Here is a 23,514-nt window from a genome sequence, read left to right on the forward strand (position 1 = left end):
GTACCACGGTGTACTACACCTGCCTTTGGTCACCCCCTGCAACTTGGTCCTCCACTGACTCCTCATTCAGCTTATCCTCCTCTGCCAGGTTTGCTGGGAGATGTCCCTCACTGCATATGACCTTCCTGCTGCTAATGTTTCCTCATTATTATGCTGTGTTACTTTGCACACACTGTAAATATTTTAGCACATGTTCTGAGACAAATTCCAGAGCATCACCCAATGTAGACACACTCTACACTGATCGATTACATTATAGCTGCGACCATGAAACAATGTCAAACCACTTCACAGTTAAGCCAAGATAGAGGACAAATTATTATTCCAGGGATACAAATTCAGAGGAGGATATTCCAGGGTGACTCATTGTCACCACTGCTGTTTTGTCTTGCCCTTAACCCATTAAGCCATCCACTTAACAGATTAGGTCATGGCTACAATTTGTCTCCTAGAAAACAACAAAATTTAAAGACTTCTCATCTTTTTGTGTATGATTTAAAACTGTATAGTTCATGAGATGAGGGACTGAAAACACAACTGCAAGTCATCAAACATTTTTAAACATGATATAAGAATGTCATTTGGTCTTGATAAATGTGCAAAGCAACCTTTAAAGCAGGAAAGCTTCAGAACCAGGAAAACATCAGCCTGGGACAGGAATGTGATATAAAATAACCTGAGCAAGAGGGAGTGTATAAATATTTGTCAACCGATGAAGGATCAACAATAAAACATGAACAGATGTGAATAAAACTTAGGAATATTTTAGAAGACTAAAATTAATACTGAAAATAGTGCTCTAACTTGCAGTTTTGGCCTGTTTGACTGGCCCCAAAAGGTGTTGTATCAGTTGTACAGAAAAACAAGAAGGATACTTCATGCTTATCAAATGATTTATAAAATCAGTGTATACCAAGACTATATATTTCCCATTCTGAAAGAGGTATGGGCGTCCTCGAAATAGATTACATGTATAGATCTGCAATCATAGGACTGCATGCGTATCTGCTGACTGCAGAAGATCCAAGTATAGTGACCATTTTAAAACACGAGGAAAATATGTCTAAGGTGATTTCCATGCCTTTGTCCATGCTTAGTTTAGTATATTGGGAAAAAGATGCTAAGGATGAAGCTGCCAGGTAACAGGAAAAGAGGAAGGCCTAAGATAAGGTTTATGGATGTGTTGAGAGAGGACATGCAGGTGGTTGGTGTGACAGAGCAAGATGCAGAGGACAGGAAGAAATGGAAACAGTTGATCTGCTGTGGCGAACCCTAACGGGAGCAGCCGAAAGAAGAAGAAAAAGAAGAAGAAGAAGAAGTTTAGTATATTGGTGTCAAGCAGGAATGGAAACCAAGCCAGAAGCACATAAAAATCAGGCAACAAAAGAAAGAATATAAGGTGAAGGATCAGATGAGAAGGCAAGAAATGTAAAAAATGCATAAATATAGTTGCAAGTACAGAAAAGTCCTGGAACAACCTCATGTTGATCATAATCTAATGTAGGAATAGTTAAGTAGAGGTGAATTTAAAACCAAAAGATGAAAGGTTAATGTTGATGTCCCAAGACTGTAAACCAGCATGTATATAGTCTAGGTCCATTAAACATGTGGGAGAAATAGACAGATGCAGATTTTGTAAAACAGAATAGTAAACAGTCACACATCTTGCTGCTGGTTGTGATACACTAATGGCAGAAGGACTGTATACTGAAAGGCATAATAATGTGCCAATACTGTTGGATTAGGGAATTGTGCAAACATTATAATATTGAAATAGATGAGAAACACTTAAAACATGAGCCATAAAGCATTATAGAAAATGATGATGTTTATATTACATGGGATCACCCATTACCAATAGTTCAAAAAATATATGCGAGAAGACCAGATATAGTAGTCTATGAAAAGAAGACAAAAGTAGCATTGATTACTGAAATTGCTACACCCAGTAACTACAGTGACTTAAATTCAGAGAGAGACAAAGTCATAAAATACCAGGATTCACTGGCAGAAATGAGTGTAATGTGGAAGGATTCCCAGACAGTTCCAATAGTAGTAGGAGCAATGGGTCTTATAAAATAGAATTTACAATCATACTTAGATATGTTACCGATACATGTAAATCCATATGAATTGCAGAAGGAGTCAATTCTGGGCACATTGTGGATGCTGCAAAGAGCAATTCTGGCTAACATCAAAGACTCATGAACTTTAATCATACTTTGACTTAGGAGTAAGGTCCATTACCATCATGGTATTAGAAACCTTAAAGACTTGGAGAAATTAAACCAAGAGAAACCATTATATCTATTATTTAGTAGGTCATATAAATACAGGGAAATTCCTCAAGATCGGAGACATGTGCTTATTAAACCTGTTTTTAAGGGAAAAGGGAGTAGGACAAACCCAGAATCATATAGACCCTTAAGTCTACTTTCATGTTGTTAAAAAATAATGGAGAAGGTAATATTGGATAAGTTATTGTCAGAATAGTAAAGTTTGTGACTTGAAACCATATATCAGCATGCATATGTTGAAACTAGATCTATTACCACCTGTAACATGATGTTCTGTAACAAAATAAAAAGAGCTATAAATGAAAAATTGTGCTGTGATGTACTTTATATAGATTTAACCTCAGCATTTGAAAGGGCCATACACAAAACACTGATCAATAAATCGGAGCAACTAGGTATTGATTTAGTCTTGATAAGATGTATTAGCTTCATGGCTTACAAATAGGACATGGTAAGTATCATACAGCAACTATACAGGTGCAATTCTTGGTTACAGTCAGGGTGTCCCACAGGGTGCTGTCATAGGCCCAGTCCTGTTTAGATTGTATCTTTCAGACCTATCTTTTTCATTTGAGGTGTTCTACAGTCTGTATGCAGATGATCTGAAACTGAGTAAACTAATTACATATGTTACAGATAGGACATGCTTGCAAAAGAACTTTACTAAATTGACCATTTTGGCACATGAAAATAATATGTTGATACATATATCATAAACTAAGCATATGAGATTTGAGCGACATAAATTGAAAGGTGAATATTTAATACAGTACACAGTGATTGAAACTGTATATTCATTTAATGACCTGGGCATATGGGTGGATCCAGCTTTAGTTTTTTTCTAATCATATCAATCAATTGGTTAATGATAGTTATAGAACTATAGGTTGTTCAAAAACATTTATAAAGTCTAGGAAATCAGAAGTTATGAAGTTGTTGCTTGTTTATTTACATTAGACCCGAACTTGAGTATGGAATAACAATATGGAAAACTTATAACATCAAAGATTGGAATAATACTAATTTCATGAACTTTAATCATGCTTTGACTTAGGAATGGGGTCCGTTCCCATCATGGTGTTAGAAACTCAAAAGACTTGGAGAAATTAAAAAAACAGAGCTTCACCCAGTGTAGTCAGGAAGTGAAAGCAGCCCAAACACATACTCCACAATAACCCAAGTTTGTGATACAGCATAGCTGTACCCATGATCTATCATAGTTTGCGCATTTGTGATAGGTGTTATCACCATGGCTCCTGTGTATATCCAGTATCACCAATAAGATGCCCCATAGAGAATGTCACCTCCTCTCAAACCTTTGATGCAAATCACATGTGTACCATATGCAGCAGTCATGGTAGATGCCTGGGTGGTCTGCAGATGCATTGCACATAATACTGCATGCATTGTATATCACCTGGCAGATGACATAGTGATAACCTTCACGGTTCACATACCTCCTTCCTAGCTCAACAAGTGGAGCCATTATTTCAATGTGAGTGCAGTCAATAGTCCATAGCATTTCAAGGAAATGGGCTATGCCATAGTCATCAGGCATGGTGTCAGCACTCTCGTCACTGGTATGTGGGAAGCACATGTAATCCCCTACCATCTTATTGCATGGCATTGAGAAACCAATAAAGTATTGCAGAGGAAGACACCTGGCATTCCCCCCACTGTGTCCCCAGTGGGTCACTGAAACATCCCCACAGCTAATATATGTAAAGCCTCTCATATCTTAGTATCCACTGGGAGAGGTCATGCCTTATTATCCACTGGAAGAGGTGCTCCATGACTCCCAAGGGGGCTGCAGACAAGGGGAACACATATCTACCAGTCTGAATACACAAACCAAGTAACACACGACGGCAAATGCTGCAGGCAAAGATAACACCAAATATATTGAAAATAGACTTTACTTAAGTAAAGTCTATTTTCAATATTTTTGGTGTCGTCTTTGCCTGCAGCATTCACCCTCATATATCTACCAGTCTCCTGTATGATGTCCTAGCCACATGCTACTAGTCTAAAATGTTGGTGCCGTGAAGGCCATGAAATGTTAAGGATAGTCAGATGACACAGCTCCTCAGAGAGGAACAGCAAGCACCATTATGGCTATCAAGTACATCAATCACCTGCTGCATATATTAATATGTGCTAAACCTGTTTTAACCCCTGGATTAACACAGGAATTCTATTGAAGTCAAACTCATTGGTATTGGCAATTCACATTGCAGACGTTACATGTTTCTGAATTGTTCCACCATCTTATTTTCCTTTATTTGCATACATGAAGACTCTCATTTTAATTAATGTTATTCTTTACCATGTCATTATACTGCCATAATCATATAATGTGAACAGCCATGTCGCTCGGCTTCCCAGACTCATGATCAGCGCATCTGGGAATTGTACAGACCATGCATGTGACCACTCATAGTGAATAATGGCCTAGCATGATGCAGCTTATGCTTCTGAACCCATGGGTTTGTTTACCTTCATTTGCATTCACAGTTGGACTTATTACTATAATATTGCTCATTTCCTTGTCATTATATGATCAATAGCATATGATGCAGACGACTCAATTTTGCATGGTTATGCAACAAACACTGCATGTGTCTCTGAATTCAGCCCTGCCCTATACACTGCTGTACCACATACATTGCCTAATGTGTTATACTGTTCGTTTCTGAATCCCAGCCCTATATTTCATTTAAAGGAGAACTGCACTCACAGACTCAAAAAAAAAAACATGTTTATTTCACCATGGTTTGGTGTTTCCTACATTTTAACACCACTCTGGAATATTTACAGGTTTTTAAATATTTTTATACATAATTCCTGAGCCTGACCACATGAGTTCTGACATCTTGGGCTAATTCTGATTGTTTAGTCTGCCTCTAGGTATCCCACAATGCAGTGCTTGCCTGTAAAAAATTACATCACACAGGCCTCTTTCTTCTTACAACTCCTGTCACTGCATTGATTTTACATGCATACACTGTCTTTCACTAAGTAACATTTCATGCCATTCAATGACTACTTAAAACACAAACAGTGCAAGTGCCACAAAACAGCCTTTCAAAGTGCTTTTTACTGCTGCTTCTTTTTTACAATGGCTAAACTGGAGTCTTTTGTGAAGCCTGAATTGTACTACTTTGACTGTCAAAGTGCTAAGCGTAATTTGAGCTGTTACCTGCTGTGGTTGACACCTCACAACAGGAGACTTGTCTCATGTACTGTTTCCTTGTTCTAACCTTTACTTTCTGTATGAGTAGGGGGAAGGAGCAGGGAGCTGTGACATCACAGCATGTGTGGGTTTTTAGGATGTATGGTGATATCAGTTTGGGGAGGGAAATGACCAGAAAACTACCTGTATTCAGTGGCCTTATGACATCAGTGAATTGGAGAATGCGGCAAGCTTTTCCAGGGTGGGACAAAAGTTTTTTTGAAAGTGAAAGGACCACAGTACAGTAATGTACTGCTCTAGTGGAGAGAAACAGTTAATTTAAAATATTTTAAATACTGCATTGTTGTTTATTCATAGCAGGGAAGTACAAAAAAAAGAAGCAAAAAATGTCACCAAGCACTAGTTTATTCCAAATGTTGAGCGCTTTTGTAAGAACAAAGTCAAACTTCTTCAGAACATAGTTTAAAATCACAATTAAGCTGACCTACAGCAATTAAGTCACGACTAAAAAATCCACCCCTCAATTAATCCTTAAAACAATACATACATCTAATATAAAGTTATACACATATAAGCATCTACACACATAAAAATGCTTAACATTTGTAATAAACTGGTGCTTGATGACATTTTTCGCTTCATTTTTTGTTTTTCTAAGTTTTGTTTTTTGTTCTATAGCAGGGAAGTAAATAGGAAGACAGAATAGTTGAGCATTTAATAATAGAATCCCATTGTTGTCCTGGAAGTAAAACTGTAAGTTGTAGATGCAATACTGTAGGGAGAGACCAACTGGATTAAATAATACAGTATAGCTGGGAGAAATTAATTTTTTGTTAAAAAGGTATCATGGTTTTAAAGGGTTCAACAAAACATTCAACAACTTTGCTTTCTTTTAAAAGCAAACTGTACCTATTATGTGAATAATATATGTGAGTTACAAGGTAAAGATGCTCGGTGACAATTTTGAATTTCTTAGTGTATTTGCAGAGTGACATTTTTTCTTGTTTTATTGCAGTTTGTTTTACTTTAAATTCATTGTTTTACTTTATTTTTTTTTTATTGTTAGTAAAAAAAAATTCTTGGATAGGGCCAGTTAGCAAACACTTTTTGTGGTATCCCTTGTACCCTTTGAGTGAAAGCTGAGAAGTGACTTTTTATGGTAAGCAGGTCAGGACAAAATTTAATCTTTGTGAGTTGCAGGTAAAGCTGCTGCATGACCACTTTTTGATTTTTTTCCCACCCTGCCCACACTGTTGCTCTTGTCCTTGTAAATACAACATCTGCTTTGAGTTTTCTGCTCCTTATATAAATTTGACTTTAGAAACTGTAAAAATTAAATTATGAAAACACTCCCATTAGAGTGACATAAACCTGCCATTGTTTTTTTAAACCCATTCCATTTGAGTTGCTCGCCTGTTATGTAAATTTGACTTCAAAAACTTTACAGCATCATATTAGGAAGGTTGTCCACTTACAGTAATAAAACTCAAGATAACCTTCCTCCCTTTCACATCTTCCAACCCCAAAGGAGCACACTGCAGTCGTTATAATATCAATCCCCTTTTTTCCACTTTCTTTTAAAATCTACCACATTTATAATGAAACTAGTGATCACTAGAGGACCTGCCTATTGCTTCCTAGAAGCCTTCTTGAGAATGGTGCTACTGTTATGCTCCTGGTGAGAGAAGAAGCAGAGAGATATTGATTCCTATTCATCTCTAACCGGGCAGTGCATGTGACTTCACTGAGTAGCCATCTTCCTAAAAGCATACTTTATAACCCCCAAAATCCCTCCAGTATTTTGTGATTACTTCAAAACAGACGTCTTCCTATTTACTGAACTTCCTAACAACTATAAATGATGTTATCTGTAACATTTTCTCCATCTCCTAGTTTAAAAGGGACTTAAAACTGTTAACTAAAACTCTTAAGCATCCAACAAGGAGTGTAAGGCCAGGTATGAACTCAAGAGTTACTACTAACTCTGAAGACAAGCTTGGGGCATTTTTCAGTTGCATTACACATCTTAGAAATTATGTCCATTACTGTACCAAGCATCTCAAATGATGTCTCCCACTCTCTTCCAGAGTTTTGGCCAATATCCTCACAGATGAAGCCAGTGTTAATTTCATGACCCCAGCTTAACGAAATGTTCACCCCACTACCAAGTATCCCACACCACCCCACCTCAAAATCTCACTGAACAACGTATATCTGCAAAACTATCCAAAATCAAAGTTCTAGCTTTGAGAAACCTGATAATTCCCCAAACTGACTACTTATATCTTCTCTTCAGTTTAAATCACTCCACAAGATATATCCTTGAAACATTAAGAATAGCCATAGTGGTAACAATGCTCAAATACAGCACCATAATGTACCCCAGAAACTATAGACCTATTAGCCTCATAAATATTATTTGTAAAAATATGGAGTACATAATTGCTGAGTTGATAAACAGTGACATAAATAACATTCAAACCCTTGACTCAAGTCTACTTGGATTTGTAAATGAAAGGTCCTACGTATTAAACATAGTACATTTTTTTAAAAGTTTATTGAAGACCTGGATGAGTGTCTGACAGTCCATACTTTTTACTTTGACCTTGCCAAGGCCTCTGGCTCTGTCATATGTGCTGGTATCATAGATAAACTCCCCTAACTTAGCATTAACTCATATGCAGTCCTCTGGGTAGCAAACTGTCTTTCCAACATAACCCATATTGTTAAAGAAGAGGGTACCTCCTCTGATCAGAAAAGTGTCACCTGTGGGGTACCACAGGCCTCAGTGCCAGAACCCCTCTGCTGTCTGGCAACATCCTTTCAACAGTGAAACCAGATGTCAAACAACTGTGGCTACTTCTGCTGATGACTGCAAATTAAGTGCCATTAAGGGTGATGTGCAAAGCTGTAGTAACTACAGAGGGATTAAATTGATCAGTCACAGCATGAAGTTATGGGAAAGAGTAGTGGAAGCTAGGTTAAGAAGGGACGTGATGATTAGTGATCAGCAGTATGGTTCCATGCCGGGAAAGAGCACTACAGATGCGATGTTTGCTCTGAGAGCGTTGATGGAGAAGTACAGAGAAGGTTAGAAGGAGTTGCAATGTGTTTTTGTAGACTTAGAGAAAGCATATGACAGGGTGCCTAGAGAGGAGTTGCAGTATTGTATGAAGAAGTCGGGAGTGTCAGAGAAGTATGTAAGAGTGGTACAGGATATGTACGAGGATAGTGTGACAGCGGTGAGGTCTGCGGTGGGAGTGACGGATGCATTTAAGGTGGAGGTGGGATTACATCAAGGATCAGCTCTGAGCCCTTTCTTATTTGCTATTGTGATGGACAGGTTGACAGATGAGATCAGGACTAGGATGTTTGCAGATGACATTATGATCTGTAGTGAGAGTAGGGAACAGGTGGAGGAGACCCTGGAGAGATGGAGATATGCTCTAGAGAGAAAAGGAATAAAGGTCAGCAGGACTAAGACAGAATATATGTGTGTGAATGAGAGGGAGGATAGAAGAATGGTGAGGATGGATGGAGTAGAGGTGGTGAAGGTGGATGAGTTTAAATACTTGGGATCAATAGTTCAGAGTAATGGTGAGTGTGGAAGAGAGGTGAAGAAGAGAGTACAGGCAGGATGGACTGGGTGGAGAAGAGTGTCAGGAGTGATTTGTGACAGACGAGTACAAGTAAGAGTGAAAGGGAAGGGCAGTGAGACCAGCTATGTTATATGGATTGGAGACACTGATATTGACAAAAAGGCAGGAGTTAGAACTGGATGTGGCAGAGTTAAAGATGTTAAGATTTACACTGGGTGTGACAAGGGTGGACAGGATTAGGAATAAGTATATTAGAGGGTCAGCCCAGGTTGGAAGGTTTGGAAACAAAGCCAGAGAGGCAAGATTACATTGGTTTGGTCATGTGCTGAGGAGGGATGCTGAGTATATTGGGAAAAAGATGCTAAAGATGAAACTACCAGGTAACAGGAAAAGAGGAAGGCCTAAGATAAGGTTTATGGATATGGTGAGAGAGGACATGCAGGTGGTTGGTGTGACAGAGCAAGATGTAGAGGACAGGAAGAAATGGAAGCAGATGATCCACTCTGGTGACCTCTAACGGGAACAGCTGAAAGATGATGATGATGATGATCAAATCTCCCTCAGGCGTTCAGATACTCCAGGAAAGCCTAGACCAAACCAAATCCATGGTGTATCAGTGAAAATCTTATCTTAAATACCAACAAATGCAGTACAGTTACCTTTGGAAAAGGCATTACCATCTCCTCTAACCACAATGCTGGTATCTCCTCCCAAAACAGATTCACAAATCGATGGCTTGACACCTATATTGATCATCTTTCTTTGGGTCATCATGCCTGCATTGTAGATAAGAAGTCCTTTGTCATTGCTAGGTTGACCTGTAGGGCCATCTTCTCTAATTCCCATTCAGTCTTTATCCTCCTATCTGCCCCTCATATCATACTATCCTTGAGTAAAATACCCTTTTTGGTTTGTACCTCAACTACATAAAACATGTAGACCAGCTTGAAAAGCACCAAAGGTTTCTGAAAAAGACATATTTCTAAACTACACAATCTAAGCTACCCCAAAAGGCTAAAAGCCCTATTCTTCTAACTGGTCTAGTACAGACACCTCACGGTGTCTCCTTTAAGCCAAAAGGCTAAAATCCATATCCCTCTAATTGATCTAATACAGACTTCTAATACTGGTCTCAGTTTAGCCTTTAGAGCACAGTGTCCCTTCTTTTTCTGACATCCTCCATTTGTGTAGAACCAATGAGCTTTCAAACTTTCATGCTAAAAAACTCTGCTACTCTTCAAGATCAACAACACCCGCTGGCACAACCGTTTCCTAACACACCAAATTCCCTGTCTTTAGAATAAACTCCCTCTACATATGAAATAAAGTAACACTTCATCTACTTTCAAAATTAGACTTGGCAATTTTATGAGACCATAATGTCCTGCCTGCAGTACATGGAAATAATTTTCCTACCATCGGTACCTAATACACTCTCATTACTAAGGGTATTGCAGATAAGCTTTTTGATGGCCCTTCAGCTGTAAGCTCAGTATAAGCCTAAGAACATATGTACACGCGCCTTTTTTATTCATGTTTTTCCCCTTATCAGCTGACCATCAGTGTCTCTTGTTAATGACAGGCCCAGTTGTATCTTGACACTGAAGAAGACTTATCACCGCAAAAATCATCTAAAGTTTTCTGTGATGGCCCAACCTCACCTAATCCCGAGGTATGTGGCACCAAAGCAAACTCCAGAATGCTGGCCCAATGGCATTTGCACACTTTGTTGAATGCAACATAATCAGGCTACAGTGCTACCACATTGCTTGTGAATCAGTGTACATGTCCTAACCCATCATGCTGTTGGAGTATTCTTCAACCTCTGCCTCAAGTCAGTCTAGGAGATTCTCACCAAGATGGGTGAGCTGAGAGTAGCCCCAAACTCCACTTCTCTCCATGGGTTCATTCAGCTCCAGGTTTTGCAAATTAGTCCAATTCTTCTGGATCTTAATTAGTGTGTTATCCATCTATGCCACATTACTGGGCTAAGCAGTATGTCATATTTTAAGTTACTACATACCTTCCATTTTCACTTTCAGTGCACCCCAAATGTAAATTAATATGAGGAGTATGGGGGAAACACCACTGTGGATTCTCTTTACCACAGCAGAAGCCAGTTCTGAAGTTCTGCTGTGCCTACCAGAAAGCAGTGATGAGCAACTGTAAGTGAACTGACCTCAAACTACAGGTGTTAATGACATTCTGTGGCCAGATCTTTATTGCAGAAAGTGATATTTCCTGTTTATGAATCAACTTATTTATTTTATTTCTTCCAGTGCTGCTTATACAGAAACAACACTATTAATCTTATATGTTTAAGTCATTATTGTTGACATGCCAGCAACTGTTCAAACACAAAGGCTTTAAATCAGAAACATAGAATGTGTATTCATCAGCCTACCTATTCATGAGGAGATGCCCACCTATCCTAACTTGTATTTGCTTCTGTTGGATTCTGTTCATTACAGCCAGCCATCTGCATATGTTATGAGAGTACAGGCAATGCTGACTTTAAGCAAGCAGATATTACATGGACATCTAAGTATCGGAGTGAGGCTGTACACCTGCATTTTTATTATCCATTTGTGCAATCCCTCAAAATGTGCCTATAAGACAGATAACCTGAAAACCATGAGCAGTTTATCATGTAAGGTCAAAATAATATACAATTATGTATACAAAAATTGGAGTGTTTCGTGTTGTCTGTAGATGGTGGACAACTGCAAATACATTCATGTACACAATATACAAGCTTATGTGTGAGTGTATATACAGATATGTATCAGCACCCATACAAATGATACCCCATTCACTTATTTAAAGAATTTCTGAAAAGTCTTAACATATGTGTGCATAGGATCTCACTAACATGTACTAATAAACAAAGTCAGATTATAGCATAAAAGCTGTTACCAGAAAACAATCTGAGATGATATGCATCTTAAAAGTAGTGAAAAAAAACAGAAAACAAGGCAAAACAATTAATTTGTACAGATATAAAATAAACCCATTACAACTAATCATAAAGTAACAAAAAAATACCAAACAATAAACTATAAAGCAAACTAATACTCCAAGAAGTAAAAACAGTAAATCTCTGATGTATGTTAAATGTTCAGGAGTTGAGGTTACTGAGATCTGTCCCCTTGCAGAAAACAAAAGAGTTATGGCTAAGGCTCTTGCCACCCCCATAGTGCCTTTTTTAGGCAAGGCTCAAATTCTAAACCTACCACCCTAGAAAACAAAAATGGGAAGAAACTTAGGGTAATGCTGCTCAATGCCAGAAGTCTAAATCTCAAAATGCATGCACTCGAGGCCCTTCTCAGTATGGAGAACATCGATGTCTGTGCTGTAACTGAAACCTGGTTCAAGGCTCCTGAGAGCACCCTGGCACTATTAGGTTTTACCTCATATCATGCGTTCCGGCCCCAAAACCCGGACCACACCACAAAAGGAGAGGGTGTATCCATATTCATAAAGGATACCCACACCTCCAGGTTGGTGGCAACGCACGAAGCTTCGGAAACCATCCAGGTGCAACTAACCATAGGCAAAACTGCTCTAGAAATTGTAGCATGCTACAGGCCACCCTCTCAAACTCAGGAACCCCACACAGCCTTCCTGAAGACACTGGAGGGTATAAATGTATCTCAAAACACCATCATATTGGGTGACTTCAACTACCCGAATATAGACTGGGAGCATTACTCAAGCCCTAACTTTCTAGCCCAATGGTTCCTGGAGTTCATAAATTCAAATGCCATGGAACAGCTAGTCACTGTTCCCACGAGAGGAGAAAATATACTAGATCTCATTATCACAAACATGGGGACAAAATGCTCCACACCGGAAGTATATCCCTCATTGGTGAGATCTGATCATAAACTAATCTCACTGGAAATCCACATCCCGCCCCCACCCCAAACAAAAGACCACAGTGAAGAACTTCTCTAAAGCAAACTTCACACTACTCAAGACTGGTGTGGTATCCTTCAAGGCCCCTGAGCCAGTGGAAACCACAACCCAAGCTGTGGAAGCCCTTACAAATGCCTTCTATGAACACCTCCAGGACTGCATGGATCAGGCAATCCCAAATAAAACCAAGACTCTTTCCACAAAGGGCAAACGTCCAGTCTGGTGGACCCCAGCCAATAACAAACTTTACAATAAGAGGAGAAAGCTATTACATGATAGAACAAAATCCATAAAAGGGAAGTCACCCCTGATCATTATTAGTAAAAAAATACGAGCACTCATAAAATCAACTAAGGCCAATTTTGAGAGAAAAATTGCCATGGATTCAAAGGACAATCATAAGGCCTTTTTCAGCAATGTTAGGAACCTGGATGGAAACTCCCAGATATGCTCAGAATTAGTCCAAAATGATACAAAAATCACTGAACCCACAGACATTGCCAACATACTGGCAGACAGGTTCAGTGCATACCTCACCCCCCTCTCCCCCCCTAAAGGAGAGATAACTATCCCAGCGGAGTGTAGCCTCCCAGACATCTCAAATGCGCAGGTGAAAGCTGCTCTCTCTAAAGCTAAAAACGCAGCATCAATGGGACTGGATGGTGTCCCCGGCTGTGTGCTACACGAGCTAAATGAGGAATTAAACCCGCACATAAGGCAGCTGTTTAATCTCAGCCTTACCACAGGATACGTGCCCAAGGAGTGGCGTACGGCATCTGTGGTCCCACTCCACAAAGGCGGTGCCTCTACGGACCCTGGTAATTACCGCCCCATAAGCTTAACAAGTCTAGTCTGCAAAGCTATGGAGAGGATCATAATGGAGCTCATAAACAAAGATATAGGGGACTTGCAGACATTGGACCCAACCCAGTTTGTCTTCGTCAAGGGAAGATCATGCCTTTTGATCTTGGTCGACTTCTTTGAAACAGTCACCAAGGCCATTGATGAGGGAAAGGCAGTCCATACAGCCTACCTTGACCTTGCAAAGGCTTTCGACACAATACCCCACTCGGGTATTGTAGAAAAACTTACCAGCTTAAATGTAAACCCATATGTCACAAGATGGGTTGCAAACTGGCTTAAGGACAGAACCCACAGGGTTAGAGTTGCTGGCGCTATGTCAGACTCCAAGCCGGTCACAAGTGGTGTCCCACAGGGCTCGGTCCTTGGCCCCTATTGTTCGGCATCTACTTCTCAGAAGTACAGGCCAACATGGGAGGACTTTGGCTGACAAAGTTTGCAGACGACTGCAAACTGGGCGCCATAGTGGAAAGTGCATCGGACATGGATATCCTTCAGAAGGGACTCACGGAAACAGATAGCTGGTGCCAGAGCCATGGCCTGAAGTTAAACGCCAAAATTGTATAGTCATACCCTTCGGGAAAAACAAGGTAACCCCAAGCTACCATATAGGTGGCAATCCACTAAGCACAGAAGAGGTTATCAGGGACCTGGGGACCCAGGTTGACAGTGGCCTTTCTTTGACACTCACGTTGCTAAAGTGGTTAGAAAGACCTTCTACATTGCCCACCTGATCATGAAGGGATTCACATCCAGATCTAGTGAGGTCATTGTTCCCCTGTACTCTTCACTTATCAGACCAATGATCGAGTACAATGCCCCATTCGGGATGTATCTCGCCCGACATCTGCAGCAATTGGAGAGACCCCAAAAGTTCCTCACCAAAAGGATAAAGGGACTCCAAAATCTGTCATATGCTGCCAGATTGAAGAAACTCCAGCTCTATTCAGTTGCATACCGTCTGCTCAGAGGTGACATGTGCCTGACATACAAGGCCATGTCCAACCCGGAATTAATGGACATGCTCCACCTCAAAAAATCCAAATCCACCAAAACCACTAGAGCAAGCGACTTAAACCTTAGCACTGATATAAATAGGACGTGCTGGAGGGATAGATTTATCACTCAGAGACTCCCTATTCTGTGGAATAGAGTCCCGGTCCATGTGAGGCAGAGCACCTCGCTGGCTCTGTTCAAGAGAAATCTTGACCTGTGGATGGGAGATCGTAGGTTTACCCCAGGAATCATCTCTGTGTCACTGCTGGACAGAGGCACAACAAACTAATGGGCACAGTATTTTTTCATATAAGGGGTGGCGTAAGCCACAAAAATTTGGGCTAGGCTTATAAATGCCTTAGGGCAGATAGCCTAGTATAAACCTGTGAACCTATGAACCTATGATTTCAGTCCATCTGTAATAAAATCAGCATTGAAGTATTTCTGACTTTTCATTTTGATCCTCAGCTGTTTACTGCTGTTGACTTTTGATATTGTCAGTGGGATCCCAGTGGAGTTATATTATGAGAACTACATACAGACATGGATCTTTAAATGTTATTTGGAAATAAATGGAGACAATTATAGGTAGTACAGTATGGGATCGGGGGCGGCCCTGGATGAGTTGGGGGGTATTTCAGAGAAGTCAGGGTATATAACTGCATATAGCTGCAGGGATAAGCCTAAGAAATCCTAAAACAGCAGAACTTGTAAATGGGAATGAATCAATGGAGAAAGTTGGTGTGGAGTACCAAGTAGTTGTCCTTTGGTGGAACCAGAAGTTGTGAGTGAAGGAAAGCTATCAGTTGGCTGAAGGTCCCAGGGGGAGGGCCAGACATATGCTATGCAGATTAGATTGGTGGCAAACCAGTCCCAGGACAGGGAAATGGAGGTAGCCATTTCAATGTGCTGCCTTTACCGATGTCTGGCTCACTATACAAGGACAGGAATAGAGAGTGTTACTGGCTATGGCTGTGGGGAAGGGAAAAGAGTTTGGCACTGCTAAGGCATGAGAATATTTGGCAAAGAAACCAACTCTGTATTTGGAACAGAATCTATCCTGGCCCCAAAGGAACAGATACCAACTCTAAATCCAAGACAGTCACCACCATAGCCCAGAAGGTACAGAGACCAACTCTGCATCCAGAACAGGCTCCATCATACTCCAGAAGGGATGGTTATACTTAAAGCAACATTGGAAAGGTACAGCCTGATGCTCATACCTTTAAAGTAAGATGGAAGCGGGTGTCACAGTAGAGCGGAGCAGATATTTGAGCATTAAGTGAGATGCAGCTAAAGAAACAGCAAAGAAATATGCAAGAAAAACTCTGAGCAGAGCTGGATAATATTACTATGCAATGCAAGCAATCTGGGAAGGCATGTGGAGAAGTGGCACGTAGAAACTGTAGAACAGGGAGTTGGACACTGCTTATAGCAAAGAAACATAGGTCAGTTGTATGACTGGGCAGGGCATGGAGATGTCAGGTTGTAATCTATTTAGGAATGACAGACAGAAATGGCCTATGAGGGCACCATGCATACATACATACAGGAAAAATCAGAAAAAAAGAAAACCAATGTGATTACAAATAAGGGTGAGACTAGTGATTAGTGTAAAAGACAGGACACAAAGGGGCAGATGACAGGGGGCCAGGGAGGTGGGGGGTAAAGCAGAATGAGAAGAATATGAGGGCAGCAAAGAAGGTGACAATAGCAAAGGTGCAAGTCAAAAAGAAGTTGTAAAATGGATTAAGAAGGGAAGGAAATACTTTCTAGATACATTGTGAAAAAAAAAAAGAATAAAGGAAATCATCTGGCTAAGCTAAATTAGGAGGGTAGAGAAGACATGCAACCAAGAGAAATAAGGAATGAATACCTTACCTCAGTCTGAATGAAGGAGGGAGACCATGGCATGCTTTATTTATTTATTTATCTATTGTCTTTTGTTTACCAATATGGTCTGACTGGGCACTCAGGCCCATTTTCAGAGGAGGCTCAGGGAGAAAAGCTCCAGCATGCCTTACTAGGTAGAGCTATGGATGGATTCCTGGATAGACAGGAAATAAAATTGGCTATTCTAATGGAGAACAATGCATAGAGGCCAGAAGGACTGGCTTCAGGGATCCTCAGGAATTTGACCAGTGAGCTGGCTGATCTCCCTAAGTTATTCAATAGATCATTTGGCAACACAGAAATGCTTAGAGACTGGGAAACAGCAATAAGGATATCATTGTACAAGTGATGGAGAATTAAAAATATGGGGATAGAGGGGCCAATTAGCTTAAAGCAGTATCAAGGTAAGTTATGGAGAAAATACTGAGAAAAAGATTGGTTGCTTTACTAGAGGACAACAAACTCCAGAACAAAAAGAAATACATGATCCTCTGTTCAGAAAGAAGTGCAAGTCACACCTGATCCAGATTTCTATTTAGATTATAAAAAACATTGAGAATACAAAATCAGCAGATATAGGATATCTGCACAAGGTATTTGAACCTGCAGCATATACAGGTGGCTGATAGGATAACTGGAGGGAGCTGGAGAAGGATTGAGAATGAGGGAATGGAATGTACCATGACTGTAAGGGAGGATACAACATTATGATAACATGTTGGAGAAATAATGGAACAAACTACTTAATTACTGCAGAGGTCTGTGCTAGGTCCATAACTAATCAGTGTGTTAATTTCAGACATATGTGAGAGATCACAAACCAGATCAGCTTCTTTGTGGACAAATCATAGATAACTGCAGTATAAGAGGATAGGGGAAGCATGTAAGGAAGGATCTGAAAAGCTCTCCAGGTGGGATGAGAAATGGCAGCTGAGGTTTAGGATAGACAAATGCCAAGTATTGCATCTATACTATAGTAACTGTGATGTGAAGCATCAGCTGGGAGAAGTGTAATTGGTAGGAAAAACAACAGGAAAGGACTAAGAAACTGTAGATAACAGCTGGAGCAAAGTAAGATGGTATGGGCAGCAGCAAACAGTATGCCATTTAGTCCTGGTAAAGCCACACCTTACATACTCCATGCCATTCTAGATGCTGTAAAAAGGAAATAAAACATAAGGCTACTGGAAAGAGTGGAGAGGAAAGCAAGCAGAAGAGTGAAAGGGATAGAAGGGAAAGGGTATGACCAGAGATTAAAGATACTAGGATTCTCCTCACTAAAGGCAGTATAGGGCAAGCTGAAAGTGAAGACAGCACGGGTACACAAGAACATGTTTGGGAGATGCGGAAGGTTTACCATAACTAAGAAAGACAGAGAGGGACAGTGCTTCCGACTATAAAAACAACTGCTCTAAGGACTCCATGAAAACATTCCTTCATGGATAAGGTTGTAGACCCATGTTGTACACTACCATAATGGATGAAGGAAATGGAAGTCACAGATTCTGTCAGGAAGGCAGAAAGAGGAAGGGTAAAAAAATAAAAGGAGGACTTACAGGGGGATAGAATATTAAATTCATTACAACAGCAGACCAGATTAGCTGTTTCTTTCTGCTATTAGACAGATATAACATAATGTAATCTGGCTAATTTTTGAAACCTGCAACTTGGCCTGAAAGGTTGTCATGTTGATGGGGTTGTGGTCAGCATGGGGGTCCCATCTACCCTACGGTGCAGTGGTCCTGATATGATTAAATGTAAGAGGAGTGTGGGAAACTCCTACCCAAATAAAAAATTCACAATACTTTCCTGATTAAGTTTTAAACACTTTTTACTATATGATGTTTCTTGCATATGAGCAGCATTTGATGGAAGAACTTTTGATAATGTGGTGTACAGTGAGTGCATGCTATTGTGAGTTTACCTGAGGCTGAATCAGAAGAAAAGTCCAAGGTATGGCCAGACAGTACATGTCCTTGCTGTTCTAGTGATGAATAAAAGTGATATAAAGAATATCTAGAATTTTGAGTGACCTTACAATTATTGTTTTATTTATAATGCCATATACACACCTGTGCATTATTATCTTATTTGTAAAACTTGCTTGTATGTATTGATTGTTGTATGAATAATCAGCAGGATAACAATGATGTAACACACTGACTTGATATTGTGTTGTTGTGTCCCTTTCTAAGGAGGTCTTTTAAATTCAGACCTCTTTTGTATGTTATTAATGGTTTATCTCCCAAGTGAGTTATGATGTCTCTATCTTCCATTAAAATATCCCCGTTTTTACTAAAAATTAACTTCAAGTTGTAAGAATCAGAATTAAAGAAATTCTTGTTTATTTTTGACCTGTCATATCTTCTGCGTGTGTGTATATATTCTATGCCTTTTTCTTCCTGTTATATCAGTAACATTGTTGCATTGTACATTGTTACATTGTGTTTAATTATTGTGTTCCTTTGTATTTTGCTTGTGGAGCTTTTCTCCCTGGGTCACCACTGAAAATGGGTCTCTGACCCAGTGGACGTTCCCAGTCAATAAATGTTAATACATAATAAATAATAATTAATTAAATAAATAAATGAATAACAAAGTTAACATTGTTCTTGCAGTTTGATATAATCTGTACTGGGACAAACAAGTCTGAATAAGTGAATTAAGTTTTCCTTCATGACCAAGTGACAACTATGGATATCTCATTGCAGCCACGTGCTACAAGGAAATAAAATCCACACTTGATGGCAAGGAAAACCTGCACTATGAGGACAGACTGAGAATGCCATACACACTTGCTGTTATGAATGAAATCCAGCGTTTTGCAAATATAGTTCCATTTGCGGTACCTCATGCTACAAAAAAGGAAGCACTATTTTGTGGATACACCATCCCAAAGGTAAGTGTATTTGGGAGAGAGGAATGACTGAAAGTAGAGTAGGGAAGATTAGCAAAAATGCAGGGGTAAGTTTATGAATGAGAGCTAATGGAGGTATATAATTAAAGAACTTAATTCTCAGAATATTTTGGGACATTTGCTTATGAGAAGCTAGGAAAGGTAAACAAATGTTAATGTAATTATAGTGCATGTGTACAGCAACAAAATACTAGTGCGTAGCAACAATCACACAGTTATAGAGACATCACAAACAGTTGTGCAGAGCTACAACAATAATATCTTGCATAACTGTGCTGAATAATTTACAGAGTGAGAAAGCTTGTGAGATGATTATCACATAAAAAATAGGTCTGACTATGCCAGTGCTATATTATCCCAGGAAAGTTAATGAGCTCTCAGGGGTTGAACACATCAGGAATTCAGAAGAATGGAAATCAGACATGTCATTAACAAGTACATCAACAGTAAGGGCTTCCACTCAATAATATGGGCACTTTTTCCTGATAAAAAACTAGATCTGTATTTGTACTGATCTACAACATCTGATTTGAATGATTAGAAGAGAACATTGACAACTCTTACAGTTGAAGAGGTGCTTTCAGTAACGCTGGCTGCTAACTTCTTTCTAGTACTACACACACCATAGTTTGTGTCAGATTACACTGGATGAAGAAAGTTTCAAACTCTGGACATTTAATACAACACAAGTAAGGTGGTACAAATGTTATACTTCTTTTGGTACTGTATCAGCATTCCAAACAAAAGAGCAGTTGTAGAAATTTCAAAGACAGAAGTCAAAGGAGGGATTCTAAAACAAACAGCACACACCATTACATGATATAGCATGGTGTGAACTGCATGGAGGGCATAGTTCACAGGCACATGCAGTGTAACTAAATAAAAAAACTGGCAGGAAGGGTCCCAAGGAACACCAAACACAAAAATGTTGAATAAAAGCAAACTTTAATGCTGAATAAATCCAATAAATCCAATAGAATTGATGTATAAATCCAGTAAAATCAACGTGAGCACTTTCCGTAAAACAATGTTAACTTCATCAGACAAGAGTCAATGTGCACAACCAATGTTTAAATATATTTTAAAAACTTCTAACACATTCTGATTGGACACAGCAAATCAGCTGAACCATGAGTAAAATGAGCAGCTGTAGTTAACCCTTTGCTAACTGTTATAACAACACTTCACTTTAAAAAATATGTACATACACTAAAAATAATTCTAAAAGCTGAATGTAAAAAAACGAATTAGAATACCAAGTTGAACTATTAAAAAGTTGTTGTCAGTATCAAAATAGTCAAACTTTAAAAATATTTTACAATTTAGGTAAAAACATTAAACTTTTCTCATAAGGTGCTTGTGCAGGATGGCTAAGTTTGTACTATTTCCTTCCTTTCCAAGGCTTTTAGTTTTAAGACAGGGGTAACTGCTGTCCTGTCATTAATGCCAGGCCATTTATCTGCATGCAAGAGGATCTGCCATCTCAATTCTTTTAACTCCAGTTGGAGCCCCCAGGGTAACTTGTCACCAATAGTAACATGGTCAATAGCCATAAAACTGAAGCTGTGACTATTGTTGTCATGAATGTGCCTAGCCAGTGCATTATTTATGTTATTTTTCCTGATGGCATAGTTGTGTTCATATATCCTTGCCTTGAATTTTCTCTCCGTTTTACCTACGTAAAACGCTAAGCAATGGTCACATGTCGCCACATAAACAACTGCTTTGGAAGAGCAATTGTACCTCCCTTTTACTTAAAAGACCATGTTGTTAATAGAAAACCTATTGTCAGTTTTAACCTTGTGACACCATTTACATGACTCACACTTATACATGCCACACTGGCTTGATATTGTGTTGTTGTGTCCCTTTCTAAGGAGGTCTTTTAAATTCGGACCTCTTCTCCATGTTATTAATGGTTTATCTCCCAAGTGAGTTATGATGTCTCTATCTTCCATTAAAATATCCCAGTTTTTACTAAAAATTAACTTCGAGTTGTAAGAATCAGAATTAAAGGCGACTGTTAAAGATCTAAGGAAGGAGCTTATATTCTCCTCTGGTCTATTCATCCCTATAGCAGGTGGACTGCTGTCAAGGGTATTGACACCAACTATAGGCTAGAAATGGCTTATCTTTCTTTTCTGTGTGACCTCATCAATGAACTCATTGACCAGTTCTGCCAGATAAGCCCTCCTTTCAAACATAGATTTCAAGTTGCTACACTCAACTGTAAAATGCTCTTTCCCAGAGATCATACGAGCGGCTCGGACAAGTTGCCCTGTTACCACTGACCTCTTCTGGTGGTTGGGGTGGGAACTGGTGTAATGCAGAAAAGAATTAGAGTAGGTTTCTTTTCTGTGAATCCTTGTAGCGTATCTTCCAGTAAGTGTATCTTTGAGCAAGTGGACATCCAAGTAGTTCATATGGGTAACATCAATTACCCAAGTGAACCGCAAAAATGTGGTTGTAGCATTGAGGTACTGTAAAAACTCATCAAGCTCGGAAGACGGCCCCTTCCATATTAAACTTATGTTATGTTAAATTAACCTTATGAGAAAAAGTTTAATGTTTTTACCTAAATTGTAAAATATTTTTAAAGTTTGACTATTATGATACTGACAACAACTTTTTAATAGTTTAACCTGGTTTGCTAATTCAGTTTTTTACAAACATTCAGCTTTTAGAATTATTTTTAGTGTATGTACATATTTTTTAAAGTGAAGTGTTGTTATAACAGTTAGCAAAGGGTTAACTACATCTACTCATTTTACTCATGGTTCAGCTGGTTATCTGTGTCCAATCAGAATGTGTTAGAAGGTTTTAAAATATATTTAAACATTAGCTGTGCACATTGATTCTTGTCTGATGAAGTTAACATTGTTTTAACGAAAGCGCTCACATCGATTTTACTGGATTTATACATCAATTCTATTGGATTTATTGGATTTATTCAGCATTAAAGTTTGTTTTTATTCAACGTGTTTGTGTTTGGTGTTCCTTGGGACCCTTCCTGCTAGTTTTTTCATTTATTTACATGCAGTGTAACTGCACTACTCAGAAATTAGCATGGTATGCATCATAATCAAATAATCACACAACACATGCAAACACACGTCAACATGCTAATGGCAGCTAACTGTCTAACAAAGATGACAATAATCAAACTTGTTGGAATGAATAAGAAATGCATAAAATTGCCATTCTGAGCATTGGTGATAATATAGTCCATATGCCAAGATTTCTTGATGTGCAGGAGCTTCACTTGTGTTATAATTCTGTGAGTACTATTAGCATTAGCAGAAAAGCATTGGTTAGTGGCTTTATCAGAGATACTGTCTATGATGTTGTATGCCATCACCTTCAGAATCAGTCAGCCAGTGACTAACATACCATCATCTGGAGAGACTACATACAGGAGTTAGTAAGCATGTGCTGCACTCGCACAGAATCAAGGAGGATGTGTGGAATGCCTATCTCAGTGGAAATGAAGGTTTGTGAAGGATTAACCATCTTTGCAAGTGGGACGTTTCAGCATCCAGTAGGGCATGTTAGGAGCTTCTCAGGTGGCAGCCTTTGAAATTTGATACCAGTTGCTTGGCATAATCTCTAGCATGTGGAAGAAGATATCTGGTTTCCACACAGACTAGAAACAAGCAACACCTCTATGTGGTCATTCGATGACATATCCATTTCCCTGACATTCTGAAACCACTAACTGACTGATTGCTATTGAAGTCAAAACTGTTCTACATGGCATCCAATATACAAACACGAAGGGCTTCTACTCCATTAACTTCCAGTTGGGTACAGTGTACAGTGTATTACATATGACATATCTGT

The 23,514-nt window shown here is 39.2% G+C and overlaps 1 protein-coding gene across 1 annotated transcript in view; it reads left to right on the forward strand.

Annotated features, from left to right (window-relative positions):
- The window catches only part of LOC122809633 (vitamin D 25-hydroxylase-like), a 734,566-nt gene that overhangs the window by 663,250 nt on the left and 47,802 nt on the right, over nucleotides 1-23,514 (forward strand). Inside the window, exon 7 of the mRNA XM_044081269.1 lies at nucleotides 19,469-19,656. Within this exon, the coding sequence (XP_043937204.1) occupies nucleotides 19,469-19,656 (188 nt within the window). The remainder of the gene's footprint in view (nucleotides 1-19,468; nucleotides 19,657-23,514) is intronic.

The sequence above is a fragment of the Protopterus annectens genome, chromosome 8.part0 (genome assembly GCF_019279795.1).
Source record: "Protopterus annectens isolate FY-2018-M chromosome 8.part0, PAN1.0, whole genome shotgun sequence".
Taxonomy (NCBI): domain Eukaryota; kingdom Metazoa; phylum Chordata; order Ceratodontiformes; family Protopteridae; genus Protopterus; species Protopterus annectens.